Genomic DNA, 19,677 nt, shown 5'->3' with positions numbered 1-19,677 from the left:
AAGATGAACGATACTTTTTACCGAAAATGTTTCATTGCGTAAGAAATATTATGCTTTCGATTGCATTGTTATTACATGATCGGTTGTATATAATAAAAACATAATGAAAATTAGATAGAATAGTGTCTGGGCGACAAAAGATTCTTCGTTTTTACAAATTACTTTTTTTTTTATTCGTCATATTTTTTATCGGAATGACAATGCGACGTGTACGAAATATTAAAAAAGTACAATAGCCTGTTATATAAAATATGATTTTTACACAAATATAAGATCAACCGCTGTACCATTGCGATATATCTGTAACGCATGCAATGCTACCCAATTTTGTTGCTATCGAAAATAACGTTTGCCTGCGTGCAGAGCTTTCTTAGTATAAAAAGTACATCCTTTGGCGAGTTAGTGTATATATAGAGACGGATATTGATGCAGGCCCAAAATTATCTGACGATCGTTGATAACGTTACACATCGAACAGATTGCTTGTCCAAGTTTTTATTGTGTCTTAGTTAAGTTTGGGCCCAAACCTCCATCGTCGTTCCGTTGTTAATGGTTTCGTGTAAAAAATCGACTTGTGCGTCTCGCCGAAAGGAACGCTCATGGCGGTAGGATAAGTATATAATCATAAGATTACATTAACACAGTGTTTCGCATTCTCCTTTGTTTCCTGTCGGCAATGTATGAATAATTGTTATAAAATGTCATGATATAGAAAATGGAAGAAATGAGTCGCTGCTCCCTTTCTTTTTTCTTCTCTTTGTTTCGCGAGAGCTTCGTTTTAAGCAGCTATCTTTTCAGCATCGATCGCTAAAACAGAAAATAACGTCCCGTTTAATCGTTCAATAAAAATCTATCCTTCTAAATTTATAGTTCTTCAGAATTTATCAGAGTTATAATATTAAAAAATTTCACCTTCTTTGGTTGGCAAGACATTTTTCTCCAGCGTTTCCGCATGTTTCAGTTTCGCCGGATCGAAATTTTCAATTCCAGAGATTAACTCTTGCTTTCCTTTCTCCTGCTGGATAGCTACGTAAATCAATACAATTCACAATTCTATTAATAATGCTCACGTATATTCTTCATGCTTGCTTGACACTCTTTATCGTAACACGATAACAATTATGACAACAACGAAAATATAAATATAGAAGTTTCGAAATACGATACTGTACCATCTTTGTCGGGTAGTGGATTTTTTTCTTGGGTCTCGGTATGCTTCAAACTGGCCGGGTCGAATTTCTCGATGCCAGCGATCAGCGTTTGCTGAGTTTTTTCCGCGGCTACATCTATAAATCCGTAACTCGAGGTCAAAAAACGAAATGCAATATACGCGTATACGCGACAACCATAAAGCATAAACCATGGAGACCCATAGATCCGTACCAAGTACCAACCGTATGCAGATGACAACTTTGCTACGATAGCGTGCATGGCGGATGATAGTTTGAATGAAATATTACAATTAAACCTACAAAGGTTTTATTTGTACCTATTTCTATTGGGATCGAACAAATGGCGAAATATTTCGCGTGGTGTTAAATTGAATAATGCATGAAATAATTGTATATAAGAACTGTATAGAAAAGCTTGAAAATGGTCAATTGATCGATCGTGGCAAGTTTAGCGTTAATGGATGTGCAAAGCACAGTGAAAAACAATGTTGTTTTTCGCTATTTTAAGCGTATCATGGGATTATTTCAAAAACAGCGTAGGTGTATATTTACATATATACACATGAACGATAAATAAAAGTATCATCCTTATCCGTAAAAAAAAGGGTATTATCCTTTTAGATTTGTAAAATATAGTAATCGAAATAGAAAAACAAGAGTATATGTATATATATGTTACCACCTGGAAAACGGTAACGTTGGCAACCCTACATACAAACGATACGACCGAGTTTCCAGCCTACGCTGTTTTCGCGTTCTCTCTTGGCGAGGAACGTCGAGAAGTTGTATCGTTTTGTTATTGGGATATTTCTAAAACGTTTAACATAATTTGTTTATGAAATACAGTAGGTATTAGGAAAGAGAGAATGGATTGATCGATCACGCCACCTCATAGCACCAAAAGCAATCGAGCGTCCCCTGTTACCGACCAAAGCGGTTGATGATCCGACGGTAATACATATCGACCGATAAACACTATGATACCTTTGGCGTTGGGTAAAATAATCTTCTCCTTTGTGTCGGCATGTTTCAATTGATCTTGCTTAAAAGACTCCACATCGTGGATTAAATCAGAATGCCGTCGCTCTTGTCGTACGTCTACATATAATATTATGACTGTTACAATCTTGACGAACATATAAGTCGGTATCGAACAAAATGTAATCCACGATTACGATCATCGAGTAATCTGATTATTCCGAGTGATTATCGATAGTTTGTGAATTAGACACTGTTACATATCGTTTTAAATACGAAAGATACATTTGAGAAACTATATGTATATATCCTTGGAATGGAAATTAAAGCATATTTAGAGACAAGGTTATGTATACCTTCAGCGGAAGGTAAAACGTTCTTTTCGGCGGTCGCAGCTTTCTTCATGCAACCATGATTGAACCCCTCCAATTCGCTTTTCAAGTCTAAGGCTACTTTTGGCAGGTCTTTCAATGACGGACTCGACATGGTGGCTGTGCTGTGCTCCCCGATCTGGAATAGAGAATCAATCGTTACTGCTGATACAATTGTATTCGTTAAATTATTTCGATCGAACCGACGCGACAAACGAAATAAATAGCCGGCATAACCTCGACGAATTTTTTTAACGGTAAATTAAAACGTAATCGATTCGGTTAGTATTTAAATGTTACGACACATATTTTTTAATACGTTATGCATCCTGATTATTCGTTAATATACAGATAACAAATACTATTTTCTGATACTTTGCAACCCGCAAGAGTTTCCGCTTTGACAGCCGCGATACAGAGAACAAGATTACGCGGAGGAAGAACTTCCAATTACAGAGTGACACCAACGACTTGAACCGCACAATCTGAAATTAACCGTTGCGGTTTTTTTCTTTCTACACGAACGCGATACGTTTCTGTTTACCGCCTTGAGGGTAACAAAGAAGCTAGGCAACCACAAGACAATACGCTTTTTCTTCGTTGATTCCGTCGATATTCTTGAACAATTGTATCGTTGATGTTTTTGGTACGTATCCAGGAACGAGTCTTGGTGATTGAAATCGAAACAGAGAACGGAGGGAAACGGACAGTGGCGCGTTATCCTGTAGGCCAGTGCTTCTCAAACTTCACCTTGTACTAAAGCATGCAGTACAAAACAGTCTAAAGTCTAAAAGACCAACGAGTCCCGGATCGCGAGAGATGCAATCCGCAGGAACGTAACTGCCATAAATTCCGAACGAGTAACGGCACTGTTTCTATCGAATGCAAAGCCGAGCAAGTGTTGCACGCCTAGTATTTCCGGTCTCCCCGTCAATTTTCTTTTTTCTACAGACTAAATAACGGATTTGCCATAATTATGTCTGCACGTAGCTAGACGCGTTGAATATTAATACAATGCACGGCTTTCTATACACATTCTAATTAATGGACGTAGTAACTGGTGTGGAATGTACAGGATCGCATTAAATTCATTCGATTCGAAGGCAGATGTCAATTTAATCATTCGATTCGCTCATTAATTGCGTTTTAGGGAAATATTATTATTGTACTTCCAGAGTAGGATTTTTCTTTCTTTATTTTGTGAAAATAAAATAAGAAAAAAATGAAAAAAATTTCCATTCAAATAGGTTAAGAAACCACGTTCAGCGATAGACGAAATTAGCTATTCCGTGATAAATATTCGATGCCAATTGATGACACGTTTGTGCCAGCGATAAAAGAACAGAGTCGTAGTAAAACAATGCTAATCGTTTTTTCAAAGTATTCTTAAATATTTTGGAAGCTAAACTTACCCTTTGGTAGGACACTGCGATAATCTGTAATAATCTAGTAACGATTCGTATGGTGGCGCGAGGTAACCAAGGACGACGCAACTAATGTTACAGCATTTGTGACAGAAATGTACGAAACGAAAAATAGCTACCTATAATAATTATGACAACATATAAATTTCCAGAAATTGTTAAGCAAAGCTATTTTTTACTTTACTAATAATTACTTCATTCGACTCGAAACAAATGTACCATTTATCTCGAAGCTTCAGCGCTATCCACTGCTAAGCAACGCGTTACGAAGCGGAAGTAGCTGAAGCTCGGTACTTCCGGTTAGCGCTGGCTTCCATTTCGTTTCTTGTCACATATCCTTCGCGCATAATTTCTTACTGAAACATCGTCATTTCTACGAAGCAGGATTTTGTTCACGATTCGACTACCTCGATCGTACGCCTCTCTTCCTTTACAAGAAAAACTGTAAAGCACCACAAATCCAAACAATTTTATCGACACCGTAGTTGGAAAATTCAGCAAAATTAGACAAATAAATAAACAACAAATTGCTCTCGGTCAAGTATTTAAATCCAAGTTCTCCATGTTAAACTTATTTCGGTTTTCCTTCGATATTTGAATATTTCATAAAATTCTCAGCTTCGTACGTGCTCGAAGACGCGTATGTAAAAGCACGTGTCCAAAGAAACTGCGACGTTAAAATAAAGTTTCTGCGATGCAAGTCGAAAAATAATTGATAGCCTTCGCAGTCTTTGCACGTTCAGCGACTTTGAGACTCGTCGTATGTTCCTACATCGAATCCGTAATTAAAAAAAACTTTGGGCACCACTGAACCTACCCATGACTCATGCCGCGTCGAGTTCTCCCTTCCATTTATGTCTCCATTTTTTTCTCTCTATTTACGTCGTTTATATTCGTTACTTTCAGCATCTAGATGACTATTTTTAAAGGATAAAAATATCGAAAGGAAGAAGGAGCGATATCGAAGAAAGGACATATTTCTATATCTCGCGCATGAATCGAGTCACTGGCTAAAAGTCGCAAACCACGCTATTGGAATGACCGTGACATAACATTTTATGAATTTGTTGTCGTTTTTATCGTCAGATAAAACGTTCGTATCGCCCATAAATGTATACAATGAGTCACGAAATGCTTGCTACGAGCAACTATTCGATACCGTGAACATTGCGTTTAAAATAATTCTTGTTATGGCTTTAATATGAAAAGCTAGTAAACGAGTTTGAAAATCGAGTTGTCGAGAAATAGATAATTCTATTTTGATGCTATTCTATGGTATTTCTGACGAGGCCATATCTACTATCTATTCGTTTCGATGACGAAGAAGCTGGTGATTCGAGGCCCAAAACCGGGCGAATGATACGGCAGTGGTTTCAGGAGAGCGTTTCGAGAGATACATGTACCAACGGTGGGTCAGCATCGACAAGGCTGTGTATAGGTCCTTATATGGTAGCCGGTCGTATGGCTGTATATAGAGGAGAGAGCTCGAAAGAGGCCGAAACGCAACCGTGGGGTATGTACGCTCGCGCGTCCTTTACGTATTCCCTCGCTGGAATATTTCTCCTCTCCCTATCCTCGCCACGCGTGTAGGAGGCTTGTGCATCGAGTGCACGAGAACACGTACACGACATGCGCATGCGCGAGACGCGAGTTGTGCTTAACGGTAACAAAACGAAGAGGAGATATATCTCGATTAGCGTGGTACGGTTACGAAAGCCGCACGAGACGCGTGGTACACGCGAATCAAAATGTAACGATACGTTTCGATCAAATCACGCCTAGTCTCAACCACTATCATCGTTGCTCGCGTCTACCACTCTCGAAACCTTTTATTATTCCATTTACAAGGATTTGTTACAGAAAGAAAGCGTAACGAATCGGCAATTTATAATTTCAGGGCGCTGAATATGCTAGGCTCAGCCCTGTGATCGCAGGACAGGGAATTTCGCGTCGCGCGTTACGGCGTTAAGTCGGTCGATTTCACAGGAGTCGAGAAACCGACATTTCGTATCTCGTTCGGATTATCGCGGCAATGAGAGGAGAAATGAAATGCTCGGCACGACACGAAGCATCTGGAGAAATCACGATAAATTGTACTTGATCTCGCGAGGAGAAAAGAGGCCTGCGAGTTAATAAGGAAACTAGGTTGCCCTCGCCGACGCGCTAGCCGGTTTGCAGGACGCGTCGGTGTATGCCACGCTTCGACGAGTCATACTCGTCGCAACGGACTGAACGTCGGCGTCGCGCGAGCTTCGCTTCACGTCTAATTGGCTACCCTGGCCGAGAGTCATCCATAAAACGTAGTCGAAGAAATCTTGAAAGCACACGGTGACTCTGTTCGCGCAGAATTTCAATGTCGTTTACACGTTAACTGCTCGACACGTTCAGGGCCGGCGCTGGTAATTACCAGCGCCTTTATACAAGCAAAATTATCTAAATAATTATATGTGTATAATTAACTCTTTGATCTACACGCTATCTATCTCTCGATCGCTGGAGCCATAGTAAACAGAAAGGTAACAAGTCCAAACCAAGTACCACGAGTCTGACTCGTGGTTGTAGACCAAAAGGTTAACTGGATTGTCTTAAATTGCCACCTTTGCGATATAACTAAAATCAATTGTTTAATCAATCGTCAATTGTTATTTAGTCCGTGCTACATTCTACCGATCGTAAGCTTACTCGGCTAGCTCGTTTATACGCGATCACCTGTATCAATAAACACATTATTCATGGACTCAATAATGTTAGATAAATTGAAACACGAGCATTCAATTGAACACGATAATACAAATGTGTGTCTGCGATGATACACAGCGCGTCGCGTCGCCTTCCTGGGAGAATCATCGCGAGGAAAACAACTCGCCGCTTGCCAAAGGTTACTTGGGCATTGACTCGCGAAAGGGCATACGAGCACCTCTGCGCCACGTCTTTTACGACGCTATGCAACAAACTTTCGTCAGCATAACGTTAATAAATAACCTTTCGTAATGTAAAGAAGACTATCTGACATGAAATTTAATAACCGTCGAGATAGCGAGTAATTTGAAGAGGATAGTAAAATGTATTCGAATAAATGCTCTACGAATATAAATACATCATTTTACGAAATAAAAATTCGCTCGTCTCTGGCAGGATAACGTTGTACGAAACCGATCGAGCGCAGGCGCGCATATCCGGTGGATAACCGGGTAAAGAGAGATCTTACCGATCTTACGGGTAACGAGTTCGCGCGGGCTGCCAATTAAGTTGGGGTAATCGCGTTTAATGGAGGGCTCCAGTGGCGTATGCAGCGTTTCGGTTCCTGTGCGGTGCGGCTGGCCGCGTGTATCGACCGGTGGTGCCGCGGTGGGCGCATTCGGCCACCTACGTGCACGTAATACCCACGTAAAATGCGTTGCGACTTGCGACGATTCCGTGTCGCGCTCGCGCCCGAGGCGAATCACGATATGGACGCCCTCTCTCCCTCGCTTCTCTCTCGCTCTCCTGTGCGACCGTGACGGCTAACGAACCCTGGCCGTGCGCGTATCGTATCGAGCGGTGCCGCGAACGCTCAGGCCCGTACTATGTGTTACCAAGCGGCTCAGTTCAGAGCCGGCCTACTATTTGCGAGGCCCTTGCCAGAAAATATTCCGAGTAAAAAAATATTATTACGATTAAAAGTGAGCATGATTAAACGGTTGTCGATAATATTGAAAATTCTCGATATTCTTAATATCGTAGAAACCTACCGTCCCAGAATAATAGTTACAGTAGATAATGGTTATAATACAACGGGTTAATTGTAATGTAAATTTATTTAAACGAAGAAGAAAATTACGATACAGCTACACGAGTCCCTGGGGATGGTTATAATGTATAATCTTTATCTAGATGACGGATTCGAGTAACGAATAAATACGAACGACACTTTAATTGTTGCTTAAGACGTAGAATTTCAATGATGGAATGCTCTTATATTATTGCATAATGTTTAGTCCCAAATATCGTTGGGAATTTGATCGAGAAACGAGATATTACCGCTTAGATCGAATTTTAACGCCGCAAGGTATACCTATGTATATGTATAACCGTAAGAGGATCCCTTTTAGCGGTCAAGATTTCATGAACGAGCACCGCAAGATACACACCGTGAATGAACGGATCCCCTGAGGGAAAACCCTTTGACCCAATGTCGTAAATTGTAGACGGTTTTCGTCGTTACGCGTTCGCGATACGGTATCCTGATCGCGACACTTACCGACGAATAAAGGTGCGATATAGTCGCGCGAATATTTCTATTGCTAAGTTCACGAGTCGTATCGTGAATTTTTTTTACATTTTTCGCCAACACGTTCTAACCTAGAAAAATGGATTACGAAAAAGCAATTCAATGATACATATATGATACTTATTTATTACGTCCTCCGGAAAAGGTACTTCTTTCACATGTTTAAACTATTTGTTCGAAACGACCATGTTTTTGAATGTTTGAAATTCTACGAAAATTATTATTTTAAATATAATCTGCAGCTTTATTTTTCTATTTGGAAATATTATTCCAAGCCTCGCGACGCTTGTAAAAAATTCTAATCTGGCGTTAATATCAACTAAATAATTTTTGAAAAATATCAAAATGTCGCGTCAATGTTTAAATTCTTGATTACTGTGGTTACACGTAAGCGCGTCTCAGCTGTAAATGAATATTTAAATTATGTCCTAGTCACGGATCGACCTTGAAGATTCTGAGAGTATCAAGGATATTTCTATCGTTGAATGTGAATGAAAAGGTGATAGTGTGCGTGTGGTAGACACAAGAGTTGAATCAGAGGGAGCGGTCGAAGGGTGGCAGACGGTTTCATCGATTGGCAATGCGGGGGTCGCAGAGTGGGGTTCGTGAACTCCGCGGCTATCTATATGTACTACATAACGTATCGACGACCTCGGCTTTCATGGTCACTGCTAAAAAGACCATTTTTTTATACCCGGCGTGGGAGTGTTCTTTTTCCACCGGTATAAACATTTGCAGGTTCATCCTACGTTTGAACGATTTGGAAACACGAATTTATAAATTCTCGCGAATCGAATATCATTTTTGTCAACATTATGCTGCAAACAAAAATTGTTAAAAATGTTCCAAGTATAGCAAGTATATCAGACATCGATAAACAGCTACACAAAGTATTTTTATAGAATTGGATCGACTCGTTAATTCTACCACAATAAACACCAACCATTTTCTTGACGTAGTACGACTCGATAAATAGAATTCGTTAAGTACTTATTCGTTAAGTACTTCTCGCTCGCCTTGAAGTCAACCAACTCGTCCTGGACATGATAAGATGCAAATACTCCTCAACTCCCTTATGGAAGAAATGGCGCATAAAAATGCGTATACTTAATTACGAATAAACGCAACTCACGTTTCAACGAGATCTCGACTAGTTTTCATGAAAACACTTTACACTTTACATTTTAAATGATTTAAAACTATCTTTAAAATTACTTCTCGATGATATCTATCTCGGCGATGCGATTGATATTTGAATCTGCAGGTTGTCGAAATAGCTTTTCCGAGACATTAGCTACGAGAAAGCTGAAAAGTTACGCGAAGCCCTCAAAGAGAATGGAAGCTTGGCAAAAGGTTAATTTTTGAAGTGATCCGGGCCGCGTCAAAAGACGGGAGAAACACTCGTATTTAACTATAAGCGACACAAGTGTGCTCGCCACTCGGCAACGAGAAACGCATTTGCGTGCCTGATGCGCAGCGAAGTGCATCTGTCAAAACCACGCCCTTGTCCCATCGCCCTAACGTTCCACAGAAACCCAGCCGGTAACTATATACGTGGCTCCTAAAAGTTCCCGGAATCAAGGCTTCTTCACTCGTCACCCCTCCTACTGTTTCTAAATTTACCGAAAACACATTTCACTCAAACAAAATTCAAACGATCAAACAAATATTCTCCATTACGAAATATTTAAACGATACGAGGTCGAAAATTTATCGACTGCAGACCGACGGAACCGTGTAAATGTAAATGTTCGTCCTATTGATAGTATTTCGTTGTCATAGTTATTAGGATGAAGTTGAAACACAGGTATCGGCTTTTTCGAATTCTCTTCAACAACTATTTTTATAGAAATCAGAGTATTATTTTGTAACTGCTATGTTCCAATTTACAATTGACAAGATATTCCTCAACTATGCAGAACTGGTTTTATTCATACGATACTATACGGATAACCTCGACGTTTCGGCCCATACTCGGATTCTCTCGAGGTTATCGCATACCATCGGATGAATAAAAACAACACCGAGTAATCTAATTAAGAAATCTCAAACCTTCGCGAACCGGTACTCTGTTATTGCGACTTTCCAGGTGCGCAGAGTCTGAAACCAAATTTCGATGCATCGAGTTTACGCGTGAAATATAATTCGATTCTGTCGGTAGAATAATCTAAAGTTTATTTCTTGCAAGAGATTTAGTATTTACATTAGAATTGTGTTTATTTCTATCGGATTCTTCAGTCCACCCAATATATCAAAATTGCATTCTACAGCACACGGAAGGGTAAGTAATCCGATTAAATTTTTCGCAATAAAACCAAGAAAATCTGACGAATCACTGAAATTAATAAAAACGGGAATTGAGGAAAAATCTGTTGGGGTAAACGTAAGATCGACGATACACGGAGAGCCTACGAGAGATTTGACCACACCCCTCAATTTGCGTTCGTCGAAGCAAGTCGATCAATATCGATTCGAGATCGCATCGTTAAAGCCAAGTTCTGTAGCGTACAGATCGAGAAATTGACAGAGAACCATGGACACCCGTTCGATGATGACCTACCGAGAACGTCTTGGTAGTCTTTCTTTTCGGAACATAAAAACACATACCACGCACGCACGCAAAACACAGTAATTCGTAATTCTACCGCCTTTCTTTGAGCGCACGAAGAAAGCCGGGCCGCGTGTACCGCAACAGCGGTAACATTCACTCGAAGAAAGCTTTACGATATACCTAACGATTTAGAACGATCAAACGGAATGTATCACGGCGAAGAGCACTGACCTGTCAGTTGTCACTACAAGAGGTAGGCAAAGAACACCGTCCAGCCCAGAGCGTTCAAGGGTAGGAAGGAGACGGTACACTGACTGACCGGCTAGTGATTCCGCGGCACGTAACACCAGGTAACACCGGCGAGCCACACACTTCCCTCTGTCGATCCTACGCTCGCACTGATCCCCCCCACTACAAAGTCCGACCCCGAACTACAGCCAATCGCGAACCATCATTTCTTCTGCCCCACCACACACTCGATTCCTCCTTCTAGCCATCGCACGTTTCCTCCAATCCAATCGTCTCCTTGACCGTCATCGTAGGGTGGCTGACTCACCCTTCGCGACGAGTATGATTGCATTTCATATTCGATGCACGAAAAATAAGTCCCACGTTCTTCCAAGTGTAAACGCGCTTTTCGCTGTTTTTATTTACCCATTGAACCATATTCTTCCGATTAGGCTCATGTACACGCGCGTACACGTATTTTTGGTTAGATTTTAATCACGGCTCGAGGAGTTTTTAATGATAACGTTTCTATTTCTGACACAAGGGGGAAAGGGCTGAGGACTTGTAGGGGTTGACGAGCTCGAGTGACTCATCGTGCAGTTATCCCAGCTGCGCGTCATATGGTGGTCCCGTTGGGTATTTCCAGTGCCTGGAAATAGTACAGGAAAAATCACAAAGGGCTAGTCTTTCGCTCGACGCACTTCTAAAGCTTTTATTGCTCGCGTTGGGTCATATCTGACCCGGGAGATAACAGTCGAACACCCTAAGATATCCAAGTATCTATCTAGCTTTCTACTTCGTAAATACAACTGTTTTATCTATAGAGTACGTTAGTGCTGTTCGGTACAATATCTGGAGCCACGGTACATACTTCCTCGCCATTGAATCTCTGTAATTCAAGACCATGGCTTGAACCTGGTGACGTAGCATAAAGCAGATTTTCTACATGCAAACGTTACTGGCGCCAAAAGTATGCCAGTCCAATTATTACATTTTAATATGGAATAAGCTAATTTTTTAATTTATTTACATACAAATTTGTACAATGGGTCAATAACTAACCAATTTTAGAATATAAATGTATACATTCGATAACGAACGATAGCGTAGAACTTGAAGCGTTATTTTACATACCCCATCGATATCGAGCTACATTCGTTCTTGGTTGATCTTGGATGCATTTGTGGGTTGATTAATTTTATGAACCTACAGCTCAGTAGCACTCTTGTGATTATCATTAATTATAAAGATGGCGCCAGATGCGAGGCGAACTTGGAGTCGATCTACGCTGTCAAAACAAACTATGAATGAAAACGAATTACTGTCAGACGCACAAGAAATTTTAAACATGGACCTCGGTGTTAATCCAGAAAGACAGAGATTCCCATTCTGCATCGTCTGGACTCCGTTGCCGCTTATAACGTAAGTTAAGACGCAAACTAACCTATAGACAATTAGACTCTTGGATTTCTAATCGATCATCGCGTCAAAGCATATTTAAATCGAGGTTATATCTGACCGTAATCCAATTTACAAATATTTTTCGTTTCACTGTAAGGTATGTTTTACCGTTCATTGGTCACATGGGCATCGCCACTTCTACCGGCGTGATACGAGATTTCGCAGGCTCGTATCATGTGTCAGAGGATAATATGGCATTTGGAAAACCCACTAAATACTGGCAATTGGATCACACGAAAGTCGAAAGAGGTGCTCAGGCGTGGGATAACGCAGTTACAGAAGCTAGCGAAATTTATAAATCTAGAGTGGTTAGTGTTTCTACATACCGTGTCAACTGGAATCTTACAAGCAATGGTTTATATCTCGTCTCAAAGTAAAATATTAAATCTGCTATTTCCTTCTTTTACAGCATAATCTATGCTGTGACAACTGTCATTCTTACGTAGCTACAGCACTGAACCTAATGTCGTACAATAATTCAAATAGTTGGAATATGGTAAAACTCGCATTTCTTATACTCGTGCATGGAAAGTACGTAAGGTAAGAACTCGAACTGTCGATGTTTCGTTAATCATTGAACACGAATAAATACGTGTTTTTCAGTTTTTTAGGTTTCCTTAAGACTTGGATGCCATTTTGTATACTTGCAGCTGTTGTAACATCGGTTTGTCTAATTTATTAAAGTTTACCGCGTGTTAACGACCGAAGACGGAAACGTTTCGTTACAGAAAGAGTACAGTCGTCGTTTAAATTTATTTAAAACGCGCAATGACTTTCTAAAATTATACATATGTTACAGATGCATATAACGTTGTGGTGTATTATACAATATAAACTTAAGAGTAATGGCGAATGATATAGTACAATATAAATGTGTTGCTTTACGCATCTTCTCTCGATAAAAATAAATTTTTACTCGTAAACCAGAGCATATCGAAACGTACTCTTCTTCGTCGGTCTCGAATAGGGATGTTCAATTCTAAATTGTTTTTCCAGAAAATTCGAAAGCAGCTAATCTCATAGTTGACCATCACAGTTACCTTTAAAGTTAATCTTTATCTTTAAAGTTACTACCTTTAAACTAATTGCTAATAAATAGAAATTAATTTATTACTAAATTTTTGGCAAATTTATTCCGATGTAGTCTGAAATATAAATATCCAAATCTAACTTAATGATTTTACTAGCTAGAGATATAATTATTAACTAAATAGATTCATCAAGATCATTTTCAACAGATCAATTTTTTTGGCCAATCCATTCTTATTAAATTCTACATCGATTCCGACATTCCTATCTCGAACCGTAATCGCGAATGCGACAATCATTAGTCTGACTTTCCGTGCAGATGACATAACGAATAAGAGAGTAAAAACTTTGGGCATAACTGTGCACAAAATAGGATAGCCACAAACATGAAATAATGTTCTGTGGAAATGGCATGAACATCCACAGATGTTCTCGATTTGTATCCATCGAAAAACGTAAGAGTATCACTCGTTCGTGCTATTCATTTCCGCTATCACACCTTCCTCGACAGTGAAGTCGTACTTATAATTTTGATTTTGTATATTCTCAATGAACGACAAGATTTCACTGATTCTAAGTCGATCGATCTCCAAATCGTTATTCATACTGCTTTCTAGTTGTTTGGACATTTTAAAAGGTACACCGTTCAAGTAATGTGTACCATCGCCATGATTGTGGTCTTTCGTAGAGTCGATAGGTAAGGTAGACGAATAAATTGGAACCGGAGGGATGCTTGGATACAGATTGTTGCCAGGATACACAGGTGCATCACTGGCTGTGACTGGTGGCGGTGGTGCAGGCCTTTTTTTAATAAATACAAATCCTTCTGGATTGTCCGAAGATTGTTCTTCTTCCACAGATTCAGGTGGTAAATCCTTTTGGTACTTTTTCTTTCCAAACAACCAAGCCATTATCTACCAAGAATTAGCATTAATTATTCCTTGCATAATATAAATGATTCGTCATATTGGAAAAATGAATCAAAATATATACAGGTTTCGCAAACATAATTTATTATTAAAAATGCTTCTACTGCCAACTTGGGTCGGGTTGTAAATTGTTAAGAAGAACGGTATTTAAACCTAAAATATGAAAAATTACATTCATTAGGCAAGAGGAATTTTCGATAGATTAGTTGCAAAGTGCAAGTTAAATGGAAAAACATAAAAATGCTTACGTAAAGCAAAGTGTCCTCAGAAGTAGAACGCGTCGAGTATCGAAATAGAGGGAAACTATTGTGAAATCCAATATGTAAAAGTCTTTGATACATATGTATGTTCAAATTGCGCGTCCTATACTTAGAAATAAACACGATTTTGATAATGTCATATTTTAGGTTAGATCACTGTTGTTAATGTTGTTAAAGTGACAGAAAGTTGGTAGTCGGAACGTTTAAAATAATAAGTTATGTTTACGAAAGATATATACATTCTTATTTTAATAATTATTTCCGCTCGTCTCGAAAAATTCGAGGTTAACTCCACCAAGTGAAGCAGTTGACATTAGAAATTTTAAGCGATGCGACGTCAAAGCCACGTACAATTACGATAGTGATTCATCCTCCTCGAAATAAAGGTGAAGAAAGAATGCAAACTTACTCACATGCAAAGCGATAGAAACCGTGCGTGGAAGGAAGTATAGGGTACAAATTTTCTTTAAGATGTGACCATCCTGTGAGACCGTTGTTTCGATAAAGTGTCGTAAAGAATAACGGAACTCGTTAACCTTAAGAACTAGTGTTCAACTAAAAAAAATACGTTTGTAACTTTAGTTCTTTTATCACGATCGATCGAGAGTAATCAAACAAACTTCTTGAAAACGTCATGGATCTCCAAAGCGAAACGCTTCAATCACTGTCCGTTAGATGTTAGCACCAGGAAGTAAAAGTGTGGGTATCGAGAATAAAATTTTGTAGTAGATAAGAAATAGTATTCGATTTTCGTGTGGCATTGATATGGTTTATCGAATGCGTTTTAAACTTTAAATTATATTGGTTCGTATTGATTTGTTCGTTTTGATTTATATCGAGAAAGATGGATTTATTGAAAAGAATACAGGGTTACAGACTGTAATTCGGTTTGAATTGTTACCAGGGACTCCCGAATGAAAAGCCTCTAGATCTTCGTGCCAGATGTCTCCATCGTAACGAGCGAGTGAGAAAATAAAGGGGGGTGGGGGAAGAGACGGAAAGACACAACGTCATCGGTGCGTTCCTTGTCGTTCGAGGTCGTTGAAGGTACACCAGTCCAGTCGGTAGTTGGCAAGCCTGAGACAATCCGCTAGGTTGTAGGTTAGATATAGCTCGTCGCTAAGCTAATACGGTGGTGGCGACGCGAAGATCGACAAAACGGTTCGCGTGGAATCGTGAAAAGTTTGGTGGATTAGTTTATGCGTATCATTCGTTGGAATATCTTGGGAGCATTCTCGGGTCGTTCGCAGAATCCGATTTGCGCGTTCCTCGTGTTTGGAAACGCATGCGTGCTACCAAGGTAACGAAGTGCGTCTGGCAATAATCGGACGGGACTGTTTTAGTTGTACCAACTACGTCGAGGTAGCAGCTCGATCGCATTGTTTTTATGTTTCCCATGTGTGTACATACCATGCATATACGCTCCATCTGAGGCGTATATCGCGACCGTCTCGCGAGTGTCCAACGTTTTGTGCCGTCCACGCGTCGAGTTCTTACCGAGTGTGTCTGTGCAGGAGAGGAATTTTACACGGCGACTTGTCGCGAAACAGCTGAAACTCACGTTCTTCGCGAAGGTGTGGCAACGTTACCAGTGAGTCTCAGTATTGGTGGATTTCTGCGTACCGACCATTCGCTCGCTTTCCTGTTTTGCTACCTCCCGACTCTGCCTTCCACCCCTCTCCTCTGCCCCCTCGCCGCTACTTCTTCCCTCCTGTTCGCTTTCCCTCTTTGCTATTTTTTAACTCTCCGTCAGTCTTACACTAAATGTAATCCGATCATTACGATTACCAAACAGTCGACAATCTTAACGATCAATGAAATTATCCAACGCTTATCATTTTCTCATATACCATATAATTTAAAGTGCAGATTTCTGAAGAGCGAGCGAATCGTCTTAAATTTCCGGGTACAATTTTTTTAGCCTATTCATCGTACTATTTAGAAGTCGTGGAAAAGACCGATCGTACGTTTTCAACGAAATCAAAGTATCGGCAATGTTAATTATTATTTTTCAATGAAATTAAATGAACGACACGCAATCGGAATCGGCAACGCGATTAGCTCTGAAATGTTAGGAATTACTGATTCGTCATTACCGATTACGAGTGTATACGATTACCGAGTAATTTGATAAAATTGCAAGTGACGATTACGAAAGTAATTACGACTCGTAATCACTGGTCGAATCTGTTCTTCTGGTGTCCTAGCTGTCTCGGTTCGTGCGTCGTATTTTGCCACGTGTCGCGCGATCAAATTCAGCCTAACATTTCGCGAATCGAACGTTTACCTGCACGCGACCAGACGACTTTTCTCGTCAGAGACGGTCGTTAGACTCGAGATGACGTAAAATTGGATCTTCCATTTCGGCAGCTCATTCGAATTACGTTTCCGTTTTCGTTCTCGTTTTGTTAAGATTAACGCCACAGAGACCGAACACCGACACCACGGAACAGTTTAACGTTAGATTTGCAGGGATTTTTTAGCAGAATTATTAAAATTATTTAGGAGGCTTAGGTAAAAATGAATCGAAATGACCGTCTTCTCTAAGCCTAGTGTTAACAGACGCGAAACTCTTGTCCCCGTATTTTCAGGTCAAGACTGGCGCTAAGCAAATTAAACCGATGATACGCTGTCTAACGGGCTAGTGTAGTTTACGATAGTCACGACAAGTACAATTGCCTCCATACGAAAGTTTGCTAAATAATTAACCTTGGCTGTGAACTTGTGCGAAATATTTGAAATAGGGCCCTGAAATTTCTAAGCCCAGCACTATCTCGGATACTTGTTAGACGCAGCGTTGCCGGGTCTTTGCAGATGTATATCTGCATCACTTTTTATCGGCCGGTAGATAAAGGAGGGAAGAAAGACACTGCGAAAACAATGTAAAGAGCGGCAATATTCGAAGCGTAACATTACGAGGAGCAATTTTTTCTCGCGTAGTTTGTTGTAACGCACAAATAATTTGCAAAGCACAACGGAAATTGAGAGAAAAAGATTTTTACTTAACCGTTTAACTTGAACTGTCGCGAATAAATCGCTGCGAATTGGTCTCATTAGTTGTTTGTCGTTCCAATGAAGAAAACGCCTGTTTCTGACACACGCCGATGGCGGGGAATCGTCCAAGCTCGATCTCCGGCAACGAAACGAGTCCATTTCCCAGCATCTCTAGTGTTTCCCTAATTCCCATTCAAGGTCAAAGTACCCGTAAACCAGTGGTAGCAATACACTCTCACCTGCATCGTTTTATCCGTTTTGTCATCTGTTATTATGTAAATGATATTGGCGCTTTTGTTGCTCAGACTACGAGAAGACGATTTGTTCGCCAAGAACGCAAATATTTGGGCAAATATTTGTCTCATTCGATGGAAATATATAATACCAGATAAAGGCATGAATTATTCCCCTCTGTATAATTTACTTTATTAATTTGTCCCATTTATCGAAACTAATATGGACGAATATACTCGTTCCGAACTCGGTATATTTTTTGTCGATTCGCGACGCGCGTTGCCTAGGAAAAAGATCATTCTATCGGTAGCGAGAAACCCATAACCATGGACGTTCGTTATCGACATTTTATCCAATAGTCCGCGAACTCCGACTCAAACTCGTATTTGACTTCCTGTTCGAACTACCACATCCAGGAATACAAGAGGGCAGCGTTTCTCAACCTGGGGCCCGCGAATGCGTTCGCAAGGCTTCCCAACATCTCGAAAGGAAATACAATTACACTTTACAGAATCAGGTTAAAAATGACAAAATTCGATTCAATCTTAGGTTTCCTAACATTTATCGCAGTCCTTACGATTTAGCTTTATTTTATGTTTTTTGCACTTAATTTATATGTATCGCGAAACCCTTTCTCTTCGGCTGATTTATAACGATTACTTTTATCATTTTTGTTTTTAAGTAATTAAAAACTGTGAAAACGATGTACCGAAAACTAGCGCGAGGTTCGTGTTAATTTTCTTCGGAGAGCTCGGGGACCGTCGATGGAACGCTACTTGAGAATCACTGGAATAAATGATGGAGGCGAGTGTGTGCGAACGCGCGCGTGTCGCATACTGGTGTGCAGAACAGCGATCAATGTGGCTCGTTCGTATAGCAACTTTCATTACATATTTAATAATCGGCTTGAATCGAATCGCGAACACAACGTTGTATCTTCCGTGTTTATCCGCGCATACATACGAAAGGGATGTAAAACACGCGGGCAACATACCTAGTAGACGCAACTAGGGTTACCATCCTTGGATCATAAGAAGAAAAGTACGCTGCTTTACCTTTCGACTGCGGATCGGAGCTGAGACTACTCGAATGTTGACGCGTTGTGTTAAAGATCACTCGATTATTAATAATGGTCGTATCGAATTTTTGGGGACAACTATTACAACAGAGAATTAATTTCATCGATCCGTTAGTTTGCGCTCTCTCTCTCTCTCTCTCTTTCTAATCTCACATACATAATTGTACGTGTGATAGGTACGCGTTAATCTTGGTAGTTTTCGCATCGATATTCGAATTATATTCGTCGTGAAATTCTAATAGTAGAATACAACAAATTCAACGAGTATTCCCAATCGCAGAATAAGGCAAGCTGGTGGACGTTGGGGAAGTTTGTAGTTGACGGTTCGCATTTCGATGTCGAGCGCAAATAGATTAGGAAAATCCCGCCGATCATCGGGTGAATCGACAACTAGTTGCCTCTTCCTACTTTCTCATCGGGTATATCGGCCGCCTGATCCGCATCGACGAGCAATCTGTTTCACGCGATTACCGAACGACTGTTCGAAAGATCGTCATGGAATTCGGTGTGTGTGAATGGGGGGGGGGGGGGGTGTGAGGGAGGAGAGGGAGGCACTTTGTTCCAAAATAGATGGATAAAGTTCCGAGAATAGACGTGGAACGCCTCATCGAATTTTTCTTTATTCGAATATCCGCGTGCTTTGGTGGTTTACAATTCTGGTAGTGCGTTTGTTGTAGCTTGTCCTAGTTTCTAGTATC

The 19,677-nt window shown here is 40.2% G+C and overlaps 4 protein-coding genes across 15 annotated transcripts in view; 2 read left to right on the top strand and 2 right to left on the bottom strand.

The window, feature by feature from the left end:
• Positions 1 to 141: 141 nt before the first annotated feature.
• On the bottom strand, positions 142 to 11,159 carry LOC128886560 (thymosin beta). 2 transcript variants are annotated; one of them, XM_054141541.1, is made up of 6 exons: positions 10,998 to 11,159; positions 2,507 to 2,660; positions 2,157 to 2,270; positions 1,173 to 1,286; positions 913 to 1,026; positions 142 to 807 (listed from the first exon to the last, which is right to left on the bottom strand). In XM_054141541.1, exons 2-6 carry the CDS (start codon positions 2,634 to 2,636, stop codon positions 779 to 781), a joined length of 501 nt encoding a protein of 166 aa, XP_053997516.1. In that variant the 5' UTR covers positions 2,637 to 2,660; positions 10,998 to 11,159; the 3' UTR covers positions 142 to 778. The 2 variants fall into 2 exon arrangements, with proteins under 2 accessions (XP_053997516.1, XP_053997517.1); XM_054141542.1 differs by lacking the exon at positions 2,157 to 2,270.
• Positions 11,160 to 11,925: 766 nt separating this feature from the next.
• LOC128886559 (transmembrane protein 222) lies at positions 11,926 to 13,383 on the top strand. The gene is made up of 5 exons (XM_054141540.1): positions 11,926 to 11,964; positions 12,244 to 12,416; positions 12,553 to 12,763; positions 12,865 to 12,995; positions 13,059 to 13,383. The coding sequence occupies exons 1-5, from the start codon at positions 11,941 to 11,943 to the stop codon at positions 13,135 to 13,137; spliced, it is 618 nt and encodes a 205-aa protein (XP_053997515.1). The 5' UTR covers positions 11,926 to 11,940; the 3' UTR covers positions 13,138 to 13,383.
• LOC128886561 (uncharacterized) lies at positions 13,190 to 15,335 on the bottom strand. 5 transcript variants are annotated; one of them, XM_054141543.1, is made up of 3 exons: positions 14,662 to 14,882; positions 14,478 to 14,566; positions 13,190 to 14,398 (listed from the first exon to the last, which is right to left on the bottom strand). In XM_054141543.1, the coding sequence occupies exons 2-3, from the start codon at positions 14,490 to 14,492 to the stop codon at positions 13,949 to 13,951; spliced, it is 465 nt and encodes a 154-aa protein (XP_053997518.1). In that variant the 5' UTR covers positions 14,493 to 14,566; positions 14,662 to 14,882; the 3' UTR covers positions 13,190 to 13,948. The 5 variants fall into 5 exon arrangements, with proteins under 5 accessions (XP_053997518.1, XP_053997522.1, XP_053997521.1 ...); XM_054141547.1 differs by lacking the exons at positions 14,478 to 14,566; positions 14,662 to 14,882 and adding an exon at positions 15,025 to 15,335; XM_054141546.1 differs by lacking the exons at positions 14,478 to 14,566; positions 14,662 to 14,882 and adding an exon at positions 15,083 to 15,335.
• Positions 15,336 to 15,677: 342 nt separating this feature from the next.
• The window catches only part of LOC128886541 (histone deacetylase 4), a 40,108-nt gene continuing 36,108 nt past the window's right edge, over positions 15,678 to 19,677 (top strand). For 4 of the 7 annotated variants that reach the window (XM_054141495.1, XM_054141503.1, XM_054141494.1 and 1 more), the window contains exon 1: positions 15,678 to 16,264. The gene's annotated coding sequence lies outside the window, so the exon portion shown is untranslated. The remainder of the gene's footprint in view (positions 16,265 to 19,677) is intronic. The other 3 variants (XM_054141493.1, XM_054141502.1, XM_054141492.1) reach the window with 2 other exon arrangements.

Source organism: Hylaeus anthracinus, unplaced genomic scaffold, assembly GCF_026225885.1.
Source record: "Hylaeus anthracinus isolate JK02 unplaced genomic scaffold, UHH_iyHylAnth1.0_haploid 11985, whole genome shotgun sequence".
Classification (NCBI taxonomy): domain Eukaryota; kingdom Metazoa; phylum Arthropoda; class Insecta; order Hymenoptera; family Colletidae; genus Hylaeus; species Hylaeus anthracinus.
The sequence above is the reverse complement of the archived record's forward strand: the minus strand, read 5'-3'. Positions and strand labels throughout refer to the sequence as shown.